The following is a 24,611-nucleotide window of genomic DNA, read 5'->3' on the forward strand; positions in this document are numbered from 1 at the left end:
TGTACAATCTCCTTGCTTGAAAATCGTGCATAATCCATCCTTTCACTGGGCAAGACCCGAGTAGTGTGCCTGTGAGAAAGTCGGCATCCTGCTCGATTAGGCCCCCAGAGGCTCTCAACTTCTCTCACAATCCCCCCTATACACGGGGGGAAATTCCTGACGTCAGGAGATTTGTGGAAAGGATCAGCTGAGCGTTCGTGTTCTCGTGTCCCTTTTACGCTTCGTCAGGCTGAAAAAGTCAATCGATCAGAAGCCATTGGGTTTCAATCAAGCCACCCATCGCCTTTTAATGCTGGAGCCGCCCGGTTTCCACGACGTGGCTTCGTCACTCGCCCAGACCCAATTCAGCTCTCTGATGACAGGCAAGTGAGCAACTTTAATTCTCTTCTCCTGCTTCGTGAATCCCCAGTTTGAATATTGGGGGATGGGCGAAGTTGGCGTTCTCAGTAGATCTGATTAGTGGACTTGAGAGTTAAACTATTGGTCATGTGATAAGCTATTAAAGCGGCAGGTCGATTGCCATGAAATTACAAAGGCCAGACCTGGGCAATTAATGAATTCATGGACGTTGAAGGCTTGTTTCTCACACTGGGAGACCAAATATCCGTGCCAACGATTGCCCTAATAGCAATTCCAATAATTAAGCGATCCTTTGAATTTCATCCCGATCAGCACTCCTGGACCTGTCGGAGCTACCTCCGGAGACCTTATCAAACTCGCCTTCGAGCACCTTCAAGCCGCCATCGAATTTCGGTTCCCCTGGATGGTTTCGAAGATTGGTTGATGTTGCATCACGAACCTCTTCAGGCCTCGATAGCGGAATCTGGAGGTCATCCCTCATCTCTACACCGTTCGAATGGTTTCGCAGAGTCGACTTTCGGAGCCACGCCCATAGCTTGTCAAGCCATGGGTTGATTGGGATCTCTTCATCATCTGACTCTGACTGTTCTTCACCGGCTAGCTTCTCTAATGACATTCCCATGGTTTCGGGGATGAAAAAAGAGAATAGCAAACCCAAGAATGCAAACGCTCCGAGACTAGATGATTCCACACAGTCAGCCATATCCACAGAATCACTGTCAAAATCCTTACATCTGGATCACATGTGGAAGCCACGGTGACGCGTCGGTCTCTCCTTTTACAAATCCGATTCTCCGCAACGGACCCGTTAGGGATTGAGCGAGTACTGCGCCAAGTTTTCCGGAAGCTGCAGATATACCGTGGCAAGTGCTTCGATACCTCGTCGGAAAACATTCCCCAGGAACAATGAAAGTTGTGGAGTTCGGACCTTGAGTGCGTTTCAGTCAGCCCTGGAATCCTTCCGTATAAACCATGGTGTACTTGCCAAAATTGATGAAGAAGAGGCACAAAACGAACACTGCAACTCTGGAAGCATCACTCATGCTCCCGAAAGCGCTGCCGAGGATCAACAGAAGAATCGTCATCATGGTAAAGCCTCCAATCTGAATGGATTTTCTCCCGATTTTGTCGACAAAATAAATGGCCAAAAGAGAACCAGGAATGGCGCCCGCAACAACGAGGACCAAATTTCCCACGGCCCCGTTCCGAAGGATGGTGTAAATGGTATGTGAGTCGCTATCGCGAAGTGAACCAAATCCCATCTTCTGGAGAAAGATTGTGTTATTCAAAGCAAGTGCGTAATAGGCAACATCCAGGAAAAACCAGGATCCCGTCGTACCGGCGAGAATAAGACCATGTCTCCTTTGGCGAAAATATCGTTTGAAATCACTCCAAGATGATTGCGGAACGTCTCTTGCGTCAAGCCCGCCGAGCGCCTGATTGTTCAATTCGGCTTGAATGTTTTCTCGGTCAGCAGACATTTGTCCTCGTCCACTCCTGGGACCAATGGTGTTCATCACCCAGCCTTTATAGTCCGCGAATCCCTGTTCCACATTCCTACTCACATCAAAGGTGTAACGTGGTGTCTCGGGAATGGTCAATCGGCAATATAGAGCAAAGACTGCAGGGACCGCCCCGAATCCGATAATGATTCTCCACATCCGATCAACAGCAAGTTTTCCGGCATCATCTTGACTGCAAGTGTCACCCTGACAAACGTTTTGGGCGGTGTGAGTCTGCGATCTGAACGCTTCGATGACAATGTATGCCACCAGACTGGCAAGCAATTGCCCAAGGGCTTGGGTTGAGAAAACTGCCGCCACCATAGTTCCTCTCCATTTTGTCGAGGCGAACTCAGATGTGATGATATTGGAAAGAGGATAGTCTCCTCCAATGCCCACGCCCATTAGAATTCTCCAGAATACCAGGAGGCCAGTTATGCTGATCGCCGAGGAAGGTCCTGTGATACACTGACCTAATGTGGCCAGGGTGATAATGAGCAACTCATACCCATACATACGCTTTCGCCCGACCACATCGGCCAGCCAACCAAAGAATAATTGACCAACAAGTGTACCGACAGAGGTCACGACCTTGATGGTGGTGTCATTGGACTGGGGGATTTTGTTTCCATGGTTGGGAAAGTAGCAAAATCCGATCATGTCGGAGACGAGATTAATGGCGAAAATCTACTCCAATCTTAGCACAGCGGCCAAAGGGGACACAATGCCGCATACGCACATCATACGAGTCAGTTAAAAACCCAGTCCCAGCTACGAGAATCGCTCGCACATGAGCCTGGCCAAAAGGTCGTTCATTGATATGGCGCAGAATCAGCCGTCGTCGGAGGTTAGGATCCTACAGCCCAACAAAGTCAATTCCGAAAACAGAGTCATGATAGAACCACGGGAGAGAAGACGAGTGTCGTACCTGGATATCAGAATACTCGGCTTCCAAGTCCGGAAATGCAGCGTGCCGGCGAACCATGACGGACGCTTTTCCCAATGACTCGAAAATGACTCCTTCAAAGAAGGCCGCACGAGGCTGAAGGATTATTTTCCATGGGTATTATATTAGGTATTTCGAACAAAAAAAAGGTTGACTCAGGTATCCTGCAGCAAAAGAGTCGTCATGTCTCGATTTCGCCTTGCCGCCAGCCTTACCAGCAGCTTAAAAAGGCATCACGGATGCCTATTGCGACCTCAAACCTCCTGAAGGAGCGCATATCGATAAGGGCCACCGGGCGCAGTTAGCAGGCCCCTTTTCGACCCTGTGGCTGCATGAGGGATATTTTATAGTATAAGTTTTATCGCCGGGCTTCCTTGTCAGGTATGGTGTTATTGGACGGGGGAGGTGTGCATGACAGCTCCGACCAAGAAGTGGCTGAACCACACCTGTCCCAAACTAGACACGCGACAAAGCTGGAATGTTTCAGTCCACAGTCACCGGGCCAGATCTCGCTTGGATTATGATCAAAAAGGCTGACTACCATCCCACGTTGCTGTTGCTGGTTCTATCATTGGCCTGTTCTGGCCGGGAACTTCTTTGCTGCTATGGCTATGTCGAATTTCGGGACCTCAGCCTCCACGCGCGGAGCCTGCCGCACGTAAGGCAGTGGGTAATTCCTTCCCGATCCCTTTGCTCTAATATGAATGGATCAGGGCCGGATCGATATTGTCAAACCAAGTCTCATCTTCGTTAAAGCTCCCCCATGTTTTTCTTTTTGAATACCATTAGAATTCGTGCGAGCCCCGCTCTCAGGGTGTCATCGCTTCCTCCTTGACGATCCTTTGAAGCCGTCGTCGACATTTTGATGATGAACGGCTTGGGAGATGTTGTCGCTCTGGCCCAATTGACCGCTGACATCGCGCAAAGACTTGATGCTGCAAGGCATGCACCCGACGATGTGAAACGATTGATCGAAGAGGTTCACCGCTATCACAGGTGCATCGCTAGAGCTGGAAACAGCATTCGACAAAATGGGGCTGTTTTGAAGCCCCTCGATGGTGTCAAAGGAGATATCCTGTGGTTTCTTCGACGTTGTGAACAGACGACCAAGAAGCTGCAGAATATCGTGTCCCGCTACGAAGATATTGTGAGGGGGGATGGACCTGCTACCAATGAGGATGGAGCCCGGAAGCAGTGGACCAAAGCTCTTTCGACGATGTATCGGTCAATTAAATGGACAAGCAAGGCCGAAACAGTCGATGAACTTCGGGCGGAGCTCACACAGCATACTCAATTCCTTACTTTCCTCAGTCAGCAATTGTTATCGTAAGTAATACCTGAAGGCGCTTATCGAGGAGGGCTTGGATTCGGGTGCTGACAAGTCTGCTACATAGTGAGCAAATGGCCGAGTTGTCCGAATCCCTGCAGATGAAGTTTGATCAAATACGTCGAGGCATGTCGTCGTCCGCGTCGAGTCCAACACTCTCGCCCCTGATTCGCCCCTATTCTATATCGCCTCAATTCGGCCCATCGGATCGGTCGCCGGACCCAAACACCAGACATGCCAATCGGGAAGCAACAGGAAGCCTGAGCACTTCTCCTCGAGATCCTCCTGGTACCTTGCAATCAGGCCCGACCATGGCTCCATTGATGCTACCGCCACCGGCTGATGTCGACATCACCCGGTATGTCTTCAGACACGACGACTCCCAGTTTAAGCTACCGAGTGATATTCCCAAGGCTACTCGTACTCCCGGAGATGAATTCCGCTATGTCGGGCTCGCATCTGACGACGAACAACAAGAGCTGATCGATGAACTTGCTACCAAAACCACGTTCCCCGAATTGTGTGCTCTCATCCCCAGGTCGACACCGAACATCAGGCTGACAAGAAAATAGTCCTATCGAAACGGTCACATTTGTCTTCCAGAAGACGTCGAGTTCGGAAAGGGCCACGATACGAGCAAGCAATGCTGGCAAGGTAATGCTGGTCCAGAAAGGATCAGCGGTGGAAGACATCTGGACCTTGAATGACGAAAAGACCATTCGATTCCGCCAAAGAGGTGAGCTCATCTTCGTCGCCTTCATCCTGTTCTGGACCCCTAATCCTTCCAAACACAGTGCCGACATGGGATAACATTATCCCATACTCAACGAACGGCGAAGAATTGACCGCCGTCGTTGAGCAAGGCTCCGGCCTGACTTTTGTTACGTTTGAGGAGGGAAGACGGTATCAACACCCGGAGATTCGAACAAGTTGGGTGACGTACAAGTTCAGGAATGCTGATGGTGAGTTTTTCTTCGACGGAGAGCGCGAGCGTTGGCCGTCTTCACTCGGATAGAATCGTTCCGCTGACAACATGACTTAGACTGCCGACGCTTCCAAGAAGCACTTTATGGCTATGAACTCCTTCTGCTGGTACCCGTATTGGAAATCTACCGACCTCGCACAGGCCGAGGGGGAGACCGAATCACAAATATTCAAAACATACGAGTCTGGAAAAGAGGTTCGGAATCGCGGTTCATGGTAAAACTCATTCCCGAGCCCGGGAAGAGGCGGAAGAAATATTTGGAGTTTAACCGTTAGTCTTTGAGTCCTCCCTTTTGCTTGTCTTTTCTCCACTAACATGCCGCCACAGTGGGTCAAGAGGGCATCAAGGTCGAGGCCAAAGGCAAAGGGTCCGAATCCAAACTCATCTTTTCCGGCATCGGGGTCTGGATTGACGAAGAGAGTTTTTGGGAAAGGAGAGGATCTATGACCTCTCTTTCTTCTGCGTCGACTACAGGCTCGTCCATTTCATCAATAACCCGGAGACTCTCCTTCGAGTTGAGTCCGCTTGTCGAGGAGATTGTGGTTGTCTTTCAGGCGCAAGAGCGTACGTCTTCCTCACTGATCCTTCGACGTGTGTCTCTTTCTGTTGATCGGCTCAGCTGATGGATTATACTTGACGTAGCCCGCGACGATTTGCTCGAGCTAGCTTTAAGATGTCGATCAACTCAAAGATCGTTAACTGCAAAACCGGTTGGAAGAAGGAAAATTGGATAAAGATCAGAATCGTTGAACAACGATACACATTACCCACCACGGAACGAACAGTTTCAGACCACATGAAGGGGTCCCCTCTGTGTTACCTGGGCTGCTCCTCCCTCTTCACTGGCGGCAACGACTCTCCTTCACCCAAGGAAGAAACGACCCAAGATTGTCGATTGTGAAGTGGTGTAGAAGCCCTCCATCGCCATCTTGGAGAGACTCACTGCTCCCACAAAGAATGAGTATTTGCTAGAGATGATCGCGAATCTCGAGTCGACCCACTCTGGGGAGTCTCTCGGCCGGATCCAAACAGGCGACACTCAAGAGTACAACCCGCTCCGTTCATTGAAGCAAGGTTGAAGAATCCGATCAACAGTCATCCAAAAAGGGGAGCAGCCAAAAAATAAAAGAATTAGACAGAGAAGCAGACAGTCATTCCGGTTTGATATCATTCAGGTTCGCAGGGCATACAGGACCATGACCTCTTGGGAATATAGATTTTTGGTTCATTCGAGGGCCTCATAATGTTGATTCGAAGACAGATACAATTGTATAGTGCGAGCGAAGGAAGAATAGATAATTCTCTCATGGTATAACAGGATTCGCTGACTGATGAAAACACCAAACTGGTGGGGCCGAGGCTATTGAGCTGCGGGGATGGGAGAGAAAAATCAGATTTTGTTCGCAACGCCTTTGAGCTCACTTCAATTGCGTCCTCGTAATTTATTATAAATCTTTCCCGGTGCCACTGCCATTGTCATTGGCAGTGCCAATTGCACATCTCCGGTACAGAAGCTCCCAGCTCCAGCTCCAGCTCCCGCCTAACCCATTATCCAACTATTTCCTTCCTTCACATCTCTCTCTCGACCAAACTGGTTCTCTTCTACACAACGCCTACTCACCTACCCATCTACAAGCCCAACAATGTTCACTGGCCTCGTCGAAACCGTCGGCACTGTCACGGCGTTGACTGCCCTCGACCCTTCCGTCTCCGGCGGCAACGGCACCTCCCTCACGATCTCCGATTGCCCCTCCGTCCTCTCTGACGTTCAGCTAGGCGACTCGATCAGCATCAACGGCACCTGTCTGACCGTGACCGACTTTTCTTCCTCGAGCTTCAAAGTTGGTGTCGCACCCGAGACGCTTCGACGAACGAACCTAGGCAGCTTGCGCGAGGGGAGCCGCGTCAATCTCGAACGCGCCGTCAGCGCCAGCACACGCATGGGCGGCCACTTCGTCCAAGGTCACGTTGATACGGTCGCGACCATTGAAAATGTCACGCCCGACGGCAATGCACTGACGTTCAAACTCAAGCCGAGAGATAAAGCAGTCCTAAAATATGTGGTGGAGAAGGGCTATATCACGTTGGACGGTGCGAGTTTGACGGTCACGCAAGTCAATGATGCCGAGGGGTGGTTTGAGATCATGTTGATAGCGTACACACAGGAGAGGGTGGTGATGGCAGCAAAAAAGCCCGGGGACGAAGTCAACGTCGAAATTGACGTGGTGGGCAAGTTGGTCGAGAAGAGTGTTGTTGGGTATCTTGAGGGTAGCGTTGTGGACAGGCAAGGTGGTGCACCGGCTATGTTAGAGAAGATTGTGGGCAGGCTGGTGGAAGAGAAGATCAAGACAATGCAAGTGCAGGTCTAAGGCCAGGCGAAATAAGTGGACAAAAGACAGATGCTTGGTAAAACATGGAGTGAGCTGGGACCATGGGCTACACCTCCGGTCCCGCGGACATTTCGAGCGACATGTCATGAAGCAGACGCTCGTCATCGCCAAAAGATAAAGGCATTCAACACTCTTGATAATGTGATGTTATTCAAGTCCAGATGAGGGATACATTACGGTCCGACCAGGAGGAACTGAAACGACACCTTCAATGACCCAATGAAGCAACATTTCAGACCATCCAACACCACACCAACCTCTTTCACTCTACCGATCGACCTCAGGCCCGCAAACGCCAGAGAAGCAAAATCGTCCAACCTGACTCGGCGAGAGCAGATGCATGGTTTTGTGCATGAGACTGTCCCATGTTTCAGATCATCTAGTGTTTGAATACGCTAGATTGTCCTCTGTTCCCTCACTGCTGGCTCAGGTGCCTTTATTTCGCCAAACGGATTAAGGGTACCGCACAGAGGCCGAGGAGAGAGATATCCCATCCACGTACACGCGCAGCGGAAAGGTCATGCCCGAAAAAGAGAGATTCAAAGTCACGGATAGGATGCGGTGACCATTGAGCAGATGTATCGCATCTATATTTTGCTCGAATGAGCAAGGACAAGAACCGATACGACGGTGAGGGCGTGGCATACGACTTTGAACTTGGTCCACCGAGATGTGGTCTACCACAGAATCTTCCTCATTTTGGATTTTTATGTACTCCCTCTGCCAACTCGGATGATGCGGAAGTTTTCCCTCCATCACATAATTGTCCGGACCATCTCTTCCCTACGCAACGACACCTCGCGTCCTCAACCTCTCGACCTCACTTCCTGCCATTCCCAAGATCTCCGCCAAAACATGATCTGTATGCTGCCCCAGGGTCGGCGGTGCGGTCCTCACTTGCGTGACGCTCCCGCTATATTTGACCGGCGGACTCACGAGCCGGATCATCCCACAACTCTCGTGCTCAATCTCAGTAACCATGCCCCGAGCCCTCACATGTTCATGGTCCAGCGTATCCTTGACATCGTTAATCGCGGCATAAGGCATCCCACTCCCCTCAAGAATCGCCAGCCATTCCCCCGTCTTCTTCGTCTTGGTGATGTCCTCAATAAGACTTTCAAGGATGTCTCGATTCCGCACCCGCGCATCGTTCGTCACGAAGCGCGCATCCGTTTTCCACTCGGGCCGTCCGATCCTGTCGCACAATACTCCGAAGAGGCGATCGTTGCCGCCGCCGAGCATCACGTCGCCGTCGGCCGTCTTGAAACCCTTGTACGGCACGATCGAGGGGTGTGCGGTGCCCCAGCGCCCGCCGTCGCGTTCGCCGCTGATCAGGACCGAGGACGCGATGTTGGCGAGCGTTGCGACCTGGCAGTCGGCGAGTGCCACGTCGAGGTGTTGGCCAATATTCGTCTTCTGGCGGGCGAGAAGTGATGCCATGATCGCGTTGCAAGTGTAGAGGCCTGTGGTGAGGTCGGTGACAGCGACGCCCACTTTCACGGGCGATCCCTGGCGTTCGCCTGTGATGTGCATGAGGCCCATTTCTGCTTCGACCATGACGTCGTAGCCGGCGCGGGGACTGTAGGGGCCGTACTGGCCATAGCCCGTGATTGAGGCGTAGATGAGGCTGAAACGGAGGAAGACAGTTAGAGAGGGAGAATGGATGTTTGGGTCACGGATTCAACTCGTGATCAACCTGTAGGCACTCACCGAGGGTTAATCTTTTGCATGGATTCATAATCGAGTTGATATTTCTTCAGCGCGCCTCTCAAACGTCAGCAAAGCTCAGATCAAGATTTCCTCGTCGCCTTCTTTTCTTTTCCCTTTCCTTTTCCTCTCCCTCTTCCTTTTCCCCGGTCGAAATCCATAAAAGCACAATCTGAAATATGCGACATACCGGGGATGTAATTCTCCACGAGGACATCGGAGGTCTTCGCCAATTCATGCAATATCTTGACACCATCCGGATGTTGGAATGAGAGCCCGACGGATTTCTTGTTACGGTTTACCTGGGGACTTGTTGAGCTGAGAAGGAGCGAATCCCGAGGAAACGGGGCTCACGCCGATAAAGTACGCGCTCTCCCCCGGCGGACCGCCTTTTGATATGGCTGCAGAGTCACGAATCAGCACGATCAATACCAGGCGACTGATAGAGGTGCCGAATCATACTACCGTCTTGGTAATGGGCAAAAGGTGGTCCCCATGCCCTTGTATCATCGCCACGAGTGGGATGCTCGATTTTGATGACTTCTGCACTGGAGAGGATCAACAATTGTTAGTCAGGGGGCCTCTGAACGACACCATTCGAGTGATAGAGACAACAGGCATACCTACCCCAAATCACCCAGGATCTGCGTGCAGTACGGCTGTGGCATTGATCGGAAAGTCAGAGAGTTGGATTTTGACCCGAATGAGCTCGCACGTGAAATTCCGCCGTCCTAGGAGTCCCTCTCCAACGCGGTGCAGAATGACATATACTTACACCAGCCAAAACTCTCGTCATGTCCAATACACGGATTCCTTCTAACGGGGCTATTTTGCCTGCTTCTCTCGTGGTTGATGAGCCAGTGGGCGCGACTGAGGCCAGACATCTTCGTGAAGCCAAGGATGACGCATATGAGACCTGAACGCAATTTTGGTAGCCTAATAAAGCGCGTCTGAATGCTCTATTCGGCCCCATTGTCGCTACAGAGAAGATTGTATGTTGACTGACAGGTGAACGCGGACATTGTGGGAGGCAGGCAAATAAGAAGCTTTGCCTCGGTCGTCATTCTCCGAACGTCGGACGCCATGGCCGACGACGAGGCTTCCAGAGTTCTCACTTCGTCAAAAACAGCAATTGCAGCACAACACAGCCAATTACGCAGAGAATTTTCGAGCATTCGAGAAATGGATCTTATTCTTCCATCAATCAGATTCTTTGGATGGATGAGGATTCTCGTAGTCTCCATCTCTTCTAATCACGATCCCTGACCTATTCCACCCTCCTCCTAACGTACAAGCTAGAGTTACAATTGGTTCTTCTGCCACCGACAATCTGGCAGTGTACCGCACAAATTCAGGCCGGGACAAAGCCCGCGAGGTATCTTGGACAAAAGACCTCCCAGTTTTGAGAAACAAGACGATAAAAGAGAGTAAAAGAAAATGAAATACATCCGCAAATATTCAGAACACAAAATGAACTCGGAGAATCCTTTCAATCAAGCCTGCCCAGAGAATCCTTCCAGTTCCAGTTCCAGTTGTAGTTCCCAGCTCCAGTTCCACGACGGGGTTCCTCCTTTTTTATTGGCCTAGTACTCTAGATAATCCATGATATAATCTGTCACAGCTCGCACTGCTGTCAAAAGTCCTTTTCCGGTTTTGGGGGGGGGGGGGTTGTCCCAAAGCAACACAATTCATGTGAAAACGGTGTTTTTGCTGCAAGGTTGGCCAAGGTCTCCTGATGGCTGTCGAATTCCCGAGATTGTGACGTCAAGTTGATACAAAAATAACCCGAGAGAGATGCCTACTGACTCCGAAATAATTCCTTGTCGGTATTCAAGCTTACTGCTTTCCTTCATAATCGATTTCATGCTTAATGGGCGTCGTCAGGTCCAGTGGGTCCATTAAGGTTAAACTGTCAGATCGCAAAGAGCTGTTTTCTGTCGATTCAACGGCGGCTGGGTGTAACAGAGGTTCGCAGATATTGTGTTCTTCGTCTTCCGAAGGGCGATCCAGGCGCCCTTCAGGCTCTTCCATCCAGCAGCTTTCCAGAGCTCCGATGGCGCAAACCAGTCCGCTTGTCCACCAGGCAAGGCCACTATATCCAAGTTTCAGTCCGGCTGAATTAAGTGAACCCGTCACGACCGGTCCAAGGGCTCGAGCACCACACGCAGCCGACGCGGCGAATCCATTGACCGTCCCGAGAACGGAATGGGAACGGGCGGCGTTGGCCAATAAAATGTTTTGCGAGGGAAATGAAATCACCTGGAAAGTGATTTTGGTGATGAGCGAAAAATAAATGCCGGCCTTTTGCCAGTGCTCGGGGACGAACACCAGGTATGGCACGGCAAAGTAGAGGAAGGGCCAGACCGTTATGACCAGTCGAAAGGCCCGGAGTGTCCCCACCCGTCGAAGGACGAAAGGGAATAGCCACACCTGCGCAAACGTGGCATAGAGGCCCTGCACCGCCATCATGAAGCCAATGGCCTTGGTGGACATGCCGAAACCACCGGAAAACTTGAAGGGGAGAACAGATTCGGTTTGCATCCGTTCCTCACTGAGGAACGTCGGCATCAAGGAATCGAACGAAACACTGTGGCTACGGCAGAGGTCAGCGAGAGTCGAAGATCTCTTTCCACACTCGGCACTTACAAGGCCAGGATGGCATAGGCAACAATGACCAGAATGACCTGTTTATTCAAGGCCTTGACCTTTCCACATGGTTGTTTCTCTTGCAGGATGTCCACATCGAAAGTAGAGCGCAATACAGGCGAGCCATCGGTGCTCCGATAGCCTGGAGGAGGATCATCTTCAGCCAGGCTGTCCCCTTCCCTCCAGCCAAACTTGTCCGTCTGCGGCTGTTTTGGCGTCTTGAAAATCTTCAACAGGAGTCTTCCCAGTTCGACGCCCCGATCTCGACGGCCCTTTTTAGCCTCATGTGTCTCCTCCAGGAACAAGACGCCATTGGCAATGCCCAGACACAGAATGACGACGCAGACAAGATTGGGTAACAAGAAAGGATAGGTGTCGAACAATCCACCCCGAGGAAACAGAGACGGATAGGAATCACAAGGCATGGCCAAGGCTCCTCCCATGGCGGGCCCGATGATGGAGCCCACGCTCCACACAAATGGCATAATCGCATACGCCGAAGGCTGATCCTCCTTCTTGGTCACCAGCTCGGCGACAGTCGTCTGGAGAACTCCCACATTGCCGTTCAAGAGACCGCCGAGTGCCCGAGCCAGGATGGCTGCGGGGAGAGTGCGAGCAAAGCCAAAGGATATCATGCTCAAGGCGGTGCCGAACAGGCCCATGATCAGGACAGGTTTTCGACCGATACGGTCACTGAACCAACCCCAAAGGATCCCAGTCGAGAATTCGGCAAAGGCAAATGCGGTGATGAGCATGCCGGCGTACACAGATATTTGTGTCTCATCTTGGGTGATGTTGAAGGACTCAATCATGCGATAGGCATATGGGAATATGGACATAAAAGCGATTGGTTCGCATATGCGACATAGTGCTGTTGGATGCGTTAGTGAGCTCGCAACAGGCTGCCGGTTTGGGATTGTCTGCGAGATGACGTACCTAAGACGCATAACTGTTTGTTCGGAAAAGAATTCTCAGCGTGTTGGGATCCGCGCTTCCAGGGCAAGAGTCTTTTGAGAAGGATCGGCATCGTCACCGAGGGAGGAAGAGTGTTGTCGTCGTTCGAGGGCGGGAAGATCGGAGGAGGACGAGGGCGAGGAGGAGGTGGTGAGCGAGAAAAGAAATCATCTTACAACCGGCGCAGGGAGGACAGTAATAAGGGAGCGCAAAATCCCAAGGAGTCAATCAAGGCCTCAGCAACCATAGACGACGACTCGAGAGAGCGGGGCGTCTCTTCTGCTGTCCTGGCGGAATGGCGCATCCGCCACTGCGTGGAAGAAGGGCGGTGGACTTGCTTAGGCAGTTGGGATATCACAGGACACGGCAAGCAAGCAGCACCGGAGATGGAGACCTTTCAGAGAGCCAGTGGCCAAACAAAGCCATGGTGACACGGGGCGAGGAAGCGCGGAAGTGCTGGTAGTCTCTGACATCCGCATCCGGTTGTCCACAGAAGCGAACTGTGGGCAGCCCCATTTAGAACGCTAGACGCAGGAGCCGGAGCTGCCGTCAGACCAGCAGGAAGTCACCCGAATTAAAATGTCCGCGTCCACCGGGGGGGGGAAGGGAAAGGGTATTGTTCAATTAGGTTGGTGTGAAGTCAGATGGGTAGGATACGGAGTACGGGGGTCGGTTGCCTCGTAGTCGGGGAAAAAAAAGGCGCCACATTTTGGTCAGGTGGGATATTAATTACATCGACATGCAGGAGGGGAACAGTCTGATGGAGTCAGTGATGGAACCAGTGATGGTACCAGCCAGACAAAAGCTAGGGATGGAAGATGAGGCAGAACTCCCAAGTGGGTTTCAGGGCTGCCATGCGACGGTAGCGGTGTGGATCCCGGATTGGCATCATGGCCAGGAGACAAAGTTCAAAAAACTCAGAGGGCCAGGAAAGTTGAAACGCATACGTACATAAGACCGGTCTGGAGGAGCTATTTAGGGGGGAGGGGGAAAGGGGGGAATACAATAGGAGAGGGAAAAAAAAAAAAAAAAAAGAACCCAAGAGCACGCCCAACAAGGATGCGTGAGATCTGGTTGAAATTGTGGGCATCCAATTAATCCGAGTGGACATTTGAGCCGGTGGCATTGTCGAGTGCGAGAGAAAACCTGCCAGAGCGGTCCAGGAATCTTCGCCCAAGGAACCGCGACTGCGGTACCTCGGGGTTATCGTTGGTCTGCTTCTAAAGTGGGGAGTATCGATAGACAGGGATCATTCAGAGGCAACGGCAGCTTCTGCGATTCGTTCAAAGCCTCGATTTACCCCTGACCAGAGGGTGTGGTGGTCAGGCTAGGGATGAACAACCTGGTCTTCCGAGCCACGGGGATCCTGCTTACCGAAGAGCATGTTGCCACTAGTGCCAATGGCTGGTGGGATTTTGTGCCAGTCGGCTCCCAAGTTGGGCTTTAGGCTAGAGCGCCCCCAGAAGCTTTTTGCCGTTTGCCCTGGTTTTCCGAATCAGCGGCTGAGCACTTGGGCTGCTGGCCTGGACGTGGGTGAGGGCGCAGCGCTTGCATGCGTGGGTAAGGAATTGGCTCTCTGCCCTGCTTGGGGATTTGCATCAATGTCCGCTCTGCACCGTGTCATCCATGTCTCTGATCTCCCGCGTGACCTGTCATGATATGGAGGCTGTATGGAGTACATAGTACATCACATCGACCTTTCGTCATCCTCCTCTTCTTTCTACCCAATTGGGAGCAAAATTAGATTGGGGAGATTTCGAGGCGGTGAGAAATGGCGATCATGCCGGACTGGGCAGCAAGCTGGCGAAATTAGGTTGAAGGAAGGGTCGAGAAAAAGACCAGCGCCTGAATTGCCACCCCCATCCCGTGCGAGAACCCCGTTGACCGTTTGGCAAGCGCCATCGTTGAATTCAATCCTCGTGAAACCTGGTGATTTGCGTAGAGCTGAGGACCGGGGTTTGGACAGTGGAGCGAAATTGCTAGAACGGAAACCTTACAGACGGTTAACTCGGGCGGTACTTTTCTCAGTTGTCGGATCTTGCGGTTGGGTCGAAATTGTAGCCTTGAATTGCCCCGGTCAGGTAGCTCTGCGTAAAAGGTACTTCGGTCGGGCTGGCACAACACGGGATGGGATGGGCGAGATGCTGCAAAACGGTAGACGAGGTGTGGCCGCGGGGAAGAGAAAATGACTCAGGTAGGGAGGAACGCGAGTGGTCAGAGGGAAGACGGAATTGTTTGACCATGGATGTGATGATTAAACATCTAGGGGAGTGATGGGGTGATGGAGGCCTCAAGCGAGGCGGAAGCGCAGATGAGACGAGGAACAAATGACCAGGGCAGAAGGCCGTTACCCTCTCCCTTAGCCAGAACTCTATTGGCACTCTTTTGTTACGGGTATGGCCTCGCAATCAACAGGAATCCCCCAGCTAAATTCCAGGATCCGTATTCCGGAAGTTTATGATGCGAAAGTTGACTGGGGTAATCGGGACATTGCAGCCGGATGAGGCATCACGCAGGCTGAACGTTGAGGCCGTCAAACTTTTGAGTTTGTGTTGAATTCGACGGATGCAGTTTTGGAAGGATGGCGACGTTCGTTCGGGGTACTCGGTACCCCTCAACGCTATATTTCTTAGCACGGAGCTCTAAGTACTTGGTACTTCTCGTGTGTATTTTTATGCTGCCCCTGACTCATTTCCAGAACCACGCCGTCGTCGTTCTATGGGGAATTCCTTCACCACTCCCGGGGAAATGGTTGAAGCGCCTGCAAAAGCTGAAGCGCGTTAAAAGCCTGGTCTCGTCCATAACCCATGTCATTTTTGCTTGGATGCTCCTCGCTTGGGGACGCCCTTGTTTGGGACAAAGTCCTTCGAACCGGTTTCCGCATAGTACTTCTGAGTCTGACCTGTTGGATTGTTGTACCAGAGCCTGGAATCCGCTCAGCTGTGTTCGAATTACCCAATTCATCATCGTAATCCGACGAGTTACAATTTTCCCAACCGCAGAGTCGCCGTCGCTCGTCCTGTACGAAGCCCGAAGTGGAACTCCTTCGCACAGCCCAAGACGAAACCTAGTACCCGAGACAGCGCCATCAGTATTTCCCCCTCCCTTCTTGTCGATGGACGATCAAAGATGCTTTTCATTCCCCCCTTTCCCGCGAATCACCCGTTGCTCTGATCTGGATCGGATTGGTAGAGAAAAAATCCCGCTGATCTCTGGGATATATCTCGCCTGATTAAAACCCCGTCAATCCTGGTCGTGAGACGGGCATGGCCCAGCTAAACTAGTCCAGCCTCACTTTCTGCATCCGAGATATGGGGGAGTCGGTGACAGATTTCTGCAGAGTGATCATTGCAGCGGTCGGTCCAGCTAGCACTCGCCCTAAGGTATGCAAAATGTCGTAGCTCACTGAATTCTCGGGTTCTCACCCTGTCCGGAGCTCTCCGTATTTGCTTGGTCAACTAGTCCTTGCATGGAGTCAGTGCGATGCGACCTGTAGCCTTGTTGATAACATTACATCGTAGATGGGATCCATCCCCAAGTCACACGGACCCTCCTGCAAGGCGCCCGCTGACATACACAATCTCCGACGCAAGACAATATCATCATCCACCACTCCGACTTCCACTTCAAACATTCACGAGTCCTTTGGTGCCAGTGCATGCCCCCGGTTCATGTCTGCAGCTGCCAGCTGCCAACCCTTCACCGGCCAGATTTTCCTTGGTTCTGACTTCTCGATATTCCGGTCGTCATTCACGATTCGATTCGAACGAGACGAAGTATTCTGGCATTTGCTCTGAATTGGGCCGTGTGCTTCGTGTGATCTATCGACTTGGACTTCGCCACCTGTCAATCCGACATCTTTCGCCCTTCTGACTCCGCGAACCTACTAAAATGCCGCTGGATGGCCCGCAACTCAAGGGAATAAGAGAATGAATAGGCGGTCAGACTGGGTTGCATGGTCTGGATTGTCACCTGTTGATGCCTTCTCAAACATTCTCCATTCGACACCGGCATCCCAGGATTTCGGATGCGTTGGTGCCAATCATGAATCACGATGCCAAAATGCCAACATCGAGCAGGCGTCGCTCTGCCATGTTGACAATGGCCAGATGCATGGGCGGTTCATCATCTTCTCGCATGGGTCACTGCGTCATCTATTCCGGCCCAACCTGGATCCTGGTCTTCTGTGTTCATGTTCTGGATCAAGGTTACGGGATATGCTTGCCAGAAATAGCCATATGATATTCAATCGCCAAAAGGGCATCCCATCAAATGCCAGTTCCGTTTCCAGACCTAAACACCCACTGTTGTACCCTAAGCCGTGAGACAGCATCCCTTCATCCCACCGAGTCAGGCCCAGAGCTGGCCCTCATCAGAGACGAGTGCACCCCCGGTTTGGGCTTTCGCGCTGCGTGGAGTCCGTGCTCCCTTGCTCGGTTATTGTTGCCAGGAGTCCAGCCCTGGTCCCGAACAGTGCACAGCTTCTGTCACATAACGTTTCGACCAAAGCCTGCCACTTGGAGTTTAGCCCCAGCCAGAGCTAACATGCATGACCGTTCCCATCGCGAGTACTATTTCTCCAGACAAACAAGAGGTTTACTGCGAGAAATTTACCACCAGAGCTAATGGCCATATGTCATCCAAGCCCGTCAACGATCAGTTCCGAACAACCAGTTTCATGTGACAAGCCTCCATCTGCCCTAATTCTGCCTCTTACCCCTTTGTCACCGCCACGTGAGCGGATTGGAAATCTGCACAGATGGCGGACAATGGATTCAAATGCGCGCCGTTGTACTCGGTTTCGCGAAAAATCCCGATACTGTCGGTAACAAGGTCTAGGTCCATTGAGGTTGAGTCTAGTCTTGATCATGCCTTTTTGGAGAAAGTGTCCATCGACGAGGCTCTTTCTCACACCTGGAGAGATCTGTCTGATACTTGCTCGATTAAGCTCAGCCATCACCCTGGTACAGTGACAAGAAATCTTGCAATAGCTCTTCAGCATCTGCGTGAAGAGGAAAACCCCTCAAAATCTCGATCGATGCTGTATGTATAAACCGACAAGACAATGCTAAGCGAAGTGTTCCAGTGCGTCAAATGAAGGAAATTTATGAGAAGCCGAAAAAAGTAATCATTTGGTGGGGACAAGAATCCGACAATAGCAGCTATGCGATGAATGCGATGGATAGCATCGATCGTCGTTTGGGCAATGTGAACCTCAAAGCCGGCGGATAAGCGTGGCATACCAGCACCAGCTATCAATGAAAGAGCTCTTCGAGCAATAAACCAGCTTCTTTGGTGGTGTCGCGTGTGGACCATCCAAGGAGCAACATGCGCTAATCAAAGTTCGCACATGGTTCTGGGCAGTGGTGGCGACAGCGAACAACTAGGCCTCCAACAAGATTTCTAGAGCCCGGATACTACACATTTCCTTAGAATCATAGCCCTAAATCAGCTCAGGTTCCCCCCCGAGGCGTTCAGGACATGGCTTGGACTTTCTTTCCTTCCTCGATAACTCGCGAACATGTGAAGTACCAGATCCAAGAGACAGGGAACTTTGCATTATCAGGGTTGACGACCGATGTTCAGAGAGAGGCTGGATGCCTGGACTGCTCTACATCAGTTGACGAAGCATACATAAGATTCGTGTATGCCTAATCCAATCCAGAGCGAACTTTGAATATACTAAGACACTGCCAGATGGCTACACGAAAACCCCAGTCTTGTTCGTCCTTCAAATTCTTACCTTCGTCTTTGATCCCAAGCGGACTCTACCTTCTTGGACTCCTGATTGGACATTGCAGCCAGAAACCACTCCATTCACGAAAAAGGAAATACCTCATGAGACTTTCTCCGCTAAGCGAGCGATGACGATCCTCCATCAATTCAGTTAGCTGAAGACCTTCGAACTCTGTTGGTACGAGGCTCTGCATTCGATACAGTCTCAAGACTTGGTGAGGCTTTGAAGATCCTTTCAACTCATCAGCAATAGAACTGCGGCATTCTTGGACTGAAGCAGGACTTGGAAGCATGTATCACAAAAACGAGACTGCCGATGAAGCTTTCTCCGAACGCTCATTGTAGAGATAGATGCAGTAAAGGGACGATGTCTGCATGAGATATCCGAGATTCTGGCAAGACTTCGCTCTTTGTGGAATAAATACAATCCTGCCATATCGTATGGGCAGGCGTCGTGGTCGGTTAGTTTTGGTCCAGTCATAGCTGTTGTACACGGCGCATCAACCCAGGTCAAATCAATACCCTTGATCGCATTTGCTGGATGAGGACGACAGTCTCTCCCCTGCTTGCGAACTATCAGACAGCTGGATGCCCAGTGTGCCAAGGACCCCTATTGTTGCCCCTATATGGAGGCTCTCCACCCTTCCATAAGCTACAATCTACACACGAGTTCTATCCGCACTTGCGCTTGTTTACACGAACCTGTCAGCTTTTGCGCCCTGAGCAAGTGGATCACGACGAACGTCTATAATAATGCCGCAGCTATCCAAAGCTCAAGGGCATTTTCATTCAATTAGTATGTCTCCTCAAACTAACAACTGTCCTTGCCACCGCTGCCACTGGCGCTCAAGGCTCCAGTGTCATCAAAGAACTCCCTGTTGCCTCAAAGTCCGCCAGTCCACCCCTTCCATTGAGCCATTCACGCCTTTGTCCGGAACATCAACTCTCAGGCCTCTCAATCCCTCCTCGACCTTAACCTAGCCATAGTCGAAGCTCTTCCAAGGCCTACTTCGATGACCTTGAATATCTCTCTCGCGCCGCTGAACCATACACCTCTATCTTCATGAAACTTAAATCCCATCTTTCACTGGCTCAGAGGCCGAACGGCGACATGCCTGCAACGTACTCTCTGCCTCTCTCTGTGTGCCGGCACCGAATAAGTAATCCTCTCCTCAGTTGTCGGTGCAGACAAAGCCAAAAATTCTCGATCTCAAGGCTATGGTGAGATATTTCGCAGATAATCATGCCATCGTGGACATGGTCAAGCAGCCTCCTTTTCCCAACGGCGGAAGATATACATATACACCATCCTCCTTCCCGTGACCTTCTTTACTTCCCTCCCGCTTCGCCAACAAAAATCATCCCCCTCGCCAGCGTCGACGTGACCATGACTGACGTGGCGGCTGCACTGTCGCGTACCGTGGATAACCACAAATTGCGTCTGTCAGGTCCTTGTCAGCAGACGAGGCTGAGGCAGAAAAAGGTACGAATCTTTTCATCGAGTCCTAGCTTATATAGAACGAGGATCTCATTCTTTGCGATTGGGATGAGGTGAAGTCATATGGGATGGAGTTATGCACTTTCGAGGCATTCTTGGAGCGAGAGAAGAGCAGAATCATGATGATGTTGTGTTTGTCAGGGTGCGGCGGTGAAGCTCCAGTCTTCGGGCCAGAGATTGAGAGATGAGGAGTCTAGCTAAGGTTGGAGGAGAAAAGAAATGTAGATCTTTGGATGAAAGGGCCCTTGTCTTACATGGAGGAATATCTAAGCATAAGAATGGACTTATGAGCACACATCACGTAGTCACGCTCAACAGGAAAAGTATGCTTGAAATCTAGGCATACCATTTTTTCCACCGCTTCGTCTCGTAGTCTACGAGGCTCTGATATTTGTTTACCCGTTACTGTACAATCTTCTCTACGGTCATTCAAAAAGTCAAGTGTTCATATATATATACATATGGATCAGCCTCAGTGACTTTTGATATCTGGACAATATTCTCCGCCTTTACACGGCAAAGGGCGGGGCGCCAAAGAAACAGCCTCCTGTCGAACAATGAGCAGTACTCCTTTACTGGGAAAAGGGTTATCACCCCTATACAAGATATAGGGGAAGAAGAGTAGAAAAGGGGTCAACCAAGCATGTATTTATACTGGTAATCTGGCAGGACCAGTTGCCAAAGAGACAGAGCATTCAATACATCTCATTTGCACCCCCCAAGTTTGACACCTCTTCTTTCCGCTCGTGCTAGTTGACAAAGAGATTTTCGACGCCCACTAGTTCGACATCCCCATTGTCTTTGACTTCAGCAATGTCAGGAAGAAGTCCACAGTCCCTTGGGGATCGCCCAAAAAGACTAAGAATCCTGTCATTCCGTGACAGAAACTTGGACCTCTTAGCTTATATACTTGCCAGAACCCGGTTCGTGACAAGCAAATTCTAAATCAGAAGTCCGTTGCAAGTCCATCATCAATAGTATTCAGAGCCGTTTTTCCGCCTGGAGTTTTTCAAAGTTCTCCACCTGCTTCTTGACTTTAAACTCCTTCCAAAAAGTTTCGTCTTCATCGAGCATCTTTAGCCACCACATCGACCATCACTCTTCTCAGCCTGCTACTGAATATATTGGGAGATGATGATGAAGGTAGAAAGCAGGAGAAGCACACGAACAGGGCGAACATGTCGTGGGATTCCCCGTCAAGGGATCGGCTTGCAATTCTCGTCGTTCTGACTCTTCGCGGCCGAGAAGTGTCGCATTGATTGCATTGTGTAGTGTCCTGTACTTCCAGGAAATAAAAAGCGAAACTCGTTCTAAGGCTGAACGACCGGCACAACTCACTCACATCCCCAAGCCGTACCACTATTGAAAAGGTTACCACCCTCCACGGCAAAGTCGGGCGGTGAAGATGGGATATCGTAGCCTCCGACGGGGAATTTTCACATGCCACGGCAAGGCACAGACTGTGATATTGCGGAGGACTTGTCCTATTTCGAGGCGGTCCAAGGGAATATAGTTTCGGCGCGTATCCGAAGCGTACAACGCCTTTCGGGGTTCTTTACAAGCCCGGGTGTCCCCACCTATTACAAGACAACAGGACAAGGCGCCTGCCAAGACCGTGTTCGCCCGACGCCACATCCCTTGTTAACGCGCCAACCTCATCAAGACTTCACAACAAGTCACCTTCAGCGCCCGAAGTCGCTTCATTGAATGATCTTTGATGTGTCATCTTTCCAACGTCATATATTGCTGTCAAAACCAACCTTGCGACCCAGAATCAGACCCGTTGGAGCTTGCAACCGGCGACCACGGCTTCTGTCAAAGTCACAAAGGACCACCGATTCCCGTCTTGCCTATCTCTGTGCGATCACCATCAAGGAGTGCCAAGGGACAGAAGGGCAAGCGTGACTCAATAGGGAATTGATGAATCCTATGTGAGTCAAGCGGTGATACGATGAGATGAGCCTGCGTCTCGCCCGGTATTTAGTGTCTTCGCAGGGGCAGCCCTGACAATGTTGCGCTAGTCGAATGCAAGTCTAAAAACAGTCAGAAACGGGAGCCCATGTGCAGTCCTCTGATCTCAAGGAAAGCAGTGAGAGAAAATGTATAAATCCGATCGAAATGCGGGACATCGTAAAGATCTCCTAGGCCAACCACAAGAAAGGTTGACAACGGCATCATGGTCAAGAAACCAGCATCCCTCAATCTTGAAGCCCTTAGCAGTCTTGACAAAGACAAACGCCAGGTATATCTTGGAGTTGTCGATCAGCTTCGAGAGTTAGGTGTCGGAGAGGATTTATCGCTACCCCAGGTACGTGCCCCCTCCTGGACTCTTCTATGGCGTTGAGACTGATTCATGACAGCTGGTGGTCGTCGGAGATCAGTCCAGCGGAAAGTCATCGCTGCTTGAAGGACTCACGGGATTGTCTTTTCCCGTGGCGAGTGATTTGTGCACCAGGCATGCGACCCAGATCGTTCTCCGCCGGACGGCAGCTCATGAGGCTGCCATACGAGTCTCCATAATCCCAGGGCCCAGCAGCATCAACAATGCCGAGGAGAGAGCACGCCTGGACAAGTTCACATGTTACATAAAGGAGACCGCGTTTGGCGCGGATGAGTTTGCCGGGATTCTCGATGAGGTGAGTATTGTGTGCCAAACTGGGAAGATATGCATCATCTGAAAGAGAAAGGCCTCGGAAGTGATGGGTCTTCCACGGGTCGACGCTACAAACCTGGACAATTTGGAGAGGCGTTTCTCCGACAACGTTTTGAAAGTGGAGCTGTCGGGACCCGAACATCACCACCTGAGCGTCGTGGACGTCCCTGGCCTGTTTCACAGTGAGCGAACATCTCGAAGAGTTTGCGAAAGCGAGGTTGATTGGACACAGATCCCACTATTTACCAGACCAAGGAGGACCTCGAAATCATTCGGACGCTCATTATGGACTACATCTCGGATCCTCGAACCATCATATTGTACAGACTCACATGGAATAGTATGGATAACCACTAACGGATCCAGGGCCGTTATGGATGCAAGAAACAATCTGGCCAACCAGGAGGTTTTTAAAATGGCCCGTGGGGTTGATCCCCGCGGTGACAGAACCGTTGGCATCATCACCAAGTGTGACGTGGTGCAAAACGGCGATGAAGCCGGGGTAAATCGCCTTTCGTCCAGGGGGGTTACGTGACTGACTCGGCCAGGTCATCCGCATTGCGCAAAACACCGTCGAGAAATTGCAACATGGGTGGTTTGCGGTGCGAAACCGGTCTCCTTCGGAGATCAAATCCGGGGTGTCCTTGAGAGAACGTCACGCCAAAGAGCAGGAATTCTTCACGATAAGCCCGTGGAGCGAGCTTCGCAAAGACCGCGTGGGTATTCCGGCCCTGAGCACTTTCCTGGCACAGCTGCTTTATGAACACATTCGCCGCGAATTTCCAGCGGTGGTGGCCGAAATCGAGGTACATTGCAAGCAGCTCCAGGCCGAAATCGAAGACCTGGGGCCTCCTCGACAGTCGACAACGGAACAACGTCAATATTTAACCCATGTAGCCAGCCGGTATCAAAAGACAGTGTCGGATTCTCTGAAAGGCATTTATGATGCGGATCTGGCCCGCGATCATCCCCTCAAACTAAGAATGCGCGTGCGGGATTTGAACGACGACTTTGAGCGAAAGATGTCGAAACATGGCCATACAAGGGCATTCAGGAATACTGATGACAAGGAAGACCCAACCTACCATTTCCAAAACTCGGAGCTTTCCAGTATCTATGACTGGATACGAGCATCCTACCTCGAGTCCCGGGGCTCTGAACTCCCGGGTTGCGTCAACCCGGCTGTGATTGAGAATCTGTTTCGCCAACAAACCTCCAAGTGGCAGGAGCTGGCGGAGAAGCATCTTGAAAAAGTGAAGTCGGCCATCGACTCTTTCCTCATCGCGGTCATAGAGAAGCTGATAGTGGATCCGACGGTTCAAGATCGTATCCGGGCTCGACTGGTTCCCATGTTAGACGAGGCGGTCGACCAAGCTTACCGAACTCTTGGGAGCGTTCTTCATGACGAGAGGGGAGGAATTTTGCAAACAGTTAACCACTATTTTGCCGACAATCTGGCTGCGGCACGGGAGGAGCGCGTCGTCTCGCGATTGCGAAACCTCGGGATCGGAGACGGATATCCCATTTCGGCTGATCTCGCGGCCCTGACCAAAGCTGCACATCTCAGCAATGAAGAGCAGGCAGTCTATGATATTCATGACATCCTCAAGGCTTACTACGAAGTGGCCATTAAAAGATTCATGGATAATGTTGTCGTGTCGGTGGTAGAGAGGTGGTGGCTAGGCCCGAATGGTTTTGTAGGCATGTTCGACGGCGAATTTGTCGGGAGTCTCTCCGACGAAGAGCTGGCGTCTATTGCAGCAGAGAACTACAGTACCACAAATGTGCGAGCTGAGTTGAAGGAGAAACTTCGTCGTTTCGAAGAAGCACGGCGCATTGCCAAGTCGATTTGAAACCAATACCCCCTCAATGATCTTCTCCAGGCAAGGTTTTTCCCTTTTACCGGA

The 24,611-nt window shown here is 51.2% G+C and overlaps 7 protein-coding genes across 7 annotated transcripts; 3 read left to right on the forward strand and 4 right to left on the reverse strand.

Annotated features, from left to right (window-relative positions):
- Nucleotides 1–640: 640 nt before the first annotated feature.
- On the reverse strand, nucleotides 641–1,063 carry Z518_06671 (uncharacterized protein; the record flags this gene model as incomplete). Its single annotated transcript, XM_013414803.1, has 1 exon — nucleotides 641–1,063. One exon carries the CDS (start codon nucleotides 1,061–1,063, stop codon nucleotides 641–643), a length of 423 nt encoding a protein of 140 aa, XP_013270257.1.
- Nucleotides 1,064–1,304: 241 nt separating this feature from the next.
- On the reverse strand, nucleotides 1,305–2,847 carry Z518_06672 (uncharacterized protein; the record flags this gene model as incomplete). The annotated part of the gene is made up of 3 exons (XM_013414804.1): nucleotides 1,305–2,549; nucleotides 2,602–2,718; nucleotides 2,791–2,847. 3 exons carry the CDS (start codon nucleotides 2,845–2,847, stop codon nucleotides 1,305–1,307), a joined length of 1,419 nt encoding a protein of 472 aa, XP_013270258.1.
- Nucleotides 2,848–3,676: 829 nt separating this feature from the next.
- On the forward strand, nucleotides 3,677–5,762 carry Z518_06673 (uncharacterized protein; the record flags this gene model as incomplete). The annotated part of the gene is made up of 7 exons (XM_013414805.1): nucleotides 3,677–4,134; nucleotides 4,203–4,655; nucleotides 4,708–4,871; nucleotides 4,930–5,097; nucleotides 5,178–5,390; nucleotides 5,448–5,684; nucleotides 5,740–5,762. 7 exons carry the CDS (start codon nucleotides 3,677–3,679, stop codon nucleotides 5,760–5,762), a joined length of 1,716 nt encoding a protein of 571 aa, XP_013270259.1.
- A 1,001-nt stretch (nucleotides 5,763–6,763) lies between these two features.
- Nucleotides 6,764–7,489, forward strand: Z518_06674 (riboflavin synthase, alpha subunit; the record flags this gene model as incomplete). Its single annotated transcript, XM_013414806.1, has 1 exon — nucleotides 6,764–7,489. The coding sequence occupies one exon, from the start codon at nucleotides 6,764–6,766 to the stop codon at nucleotides 7,487–7,489; it is 726 nt and encodes a 241-aa protein (XP_013270260.1).
- Nucleotides 7,490–8,293: 804 nt separating this feature from the next.
- Nucleotides 8,294–9,885, reverse strand: Z518_06675 (uncharacterized protein; the record flags this gene model as incomplete). Its single annotated transcript, XM_013414807.1, has 6 exons — nucleotides 8,294–9,137; nucleotides 9,221–9,275; nucleotides 9,408–9,519; nucleotides 9,572–9,618; nucleotides 9,680–9,765; nucleotides 9,845–9,885. 6 exons carry the CDS (start codon nucleotides 9,883–9,885, stop codon nucleotides 8,294–8,296), a joined length of 1,185 nt encoding a protein of 394 aa, XP_013270261.1.
- A 1,168-nt stretch (nucleotides 9,886–11,053) lies between these two features.
- On the reverse strand, nucleotides 11,054–12,702 carry Z518_06676 (uncharacterized protein; the record flags this gene model as incomplete). Its single annotated transcript, XM_013414808.1, has 2 exons — nucleotides 11,054–11,810; nucleotides 11,864–12,702. 2 exons carry the CDS (start codon nucleotides 12,700–12,702, stop codon nucleotides 11,054–11,056), a joined length of 1,596 nt encoding a protein of 531 aa, XP_013270262.1.
- A 9,525-nt stretch (nucleotides 12,703–22,227) lies between these two features.
- Nucleotides 22,228–24,557, forward strand: Z518_06677 (uncharacterized protein; the record flags this gene model as incomplete). The annotated part of the gene is made up of 6 exons (XM_013414809.1): nucleotides 22,228–22,359; nucleotides 22,412–22,687; nucleotides 22,739–22,886; nucleotides 22,937–23,024; nucleotides 23,071–23,206; nucleotides 23,253–24,557. The coding sequence occupies 6 exons, from the start codon at nucleotides 22,228–22,230 to the stop codon at nucleotides 24,555–24,557; spliced, it is 2,085 nt and encodes a 694-aa protein (XP_013270263.1).
- Nucleotides 24,558–24,611: the final 54 nt, after the last annotated feature.

This window comes from Rhinocladiella mackenziei (genome assembly GCF_000835555.1).
Source record: "Rhinocladiella mackenziei CBS 650.93 unplaced genomic scaffold supercont1.5, whole genome shotgun sequence".
Taxonomy (NCBI): Eukaryota; Fungi; Ascomycota; class Eurotiomycetes; order Chaetothyriales; family Herpotrichiellaceae; genus Rhinocladiella; species Rhinocladiella mackenziei.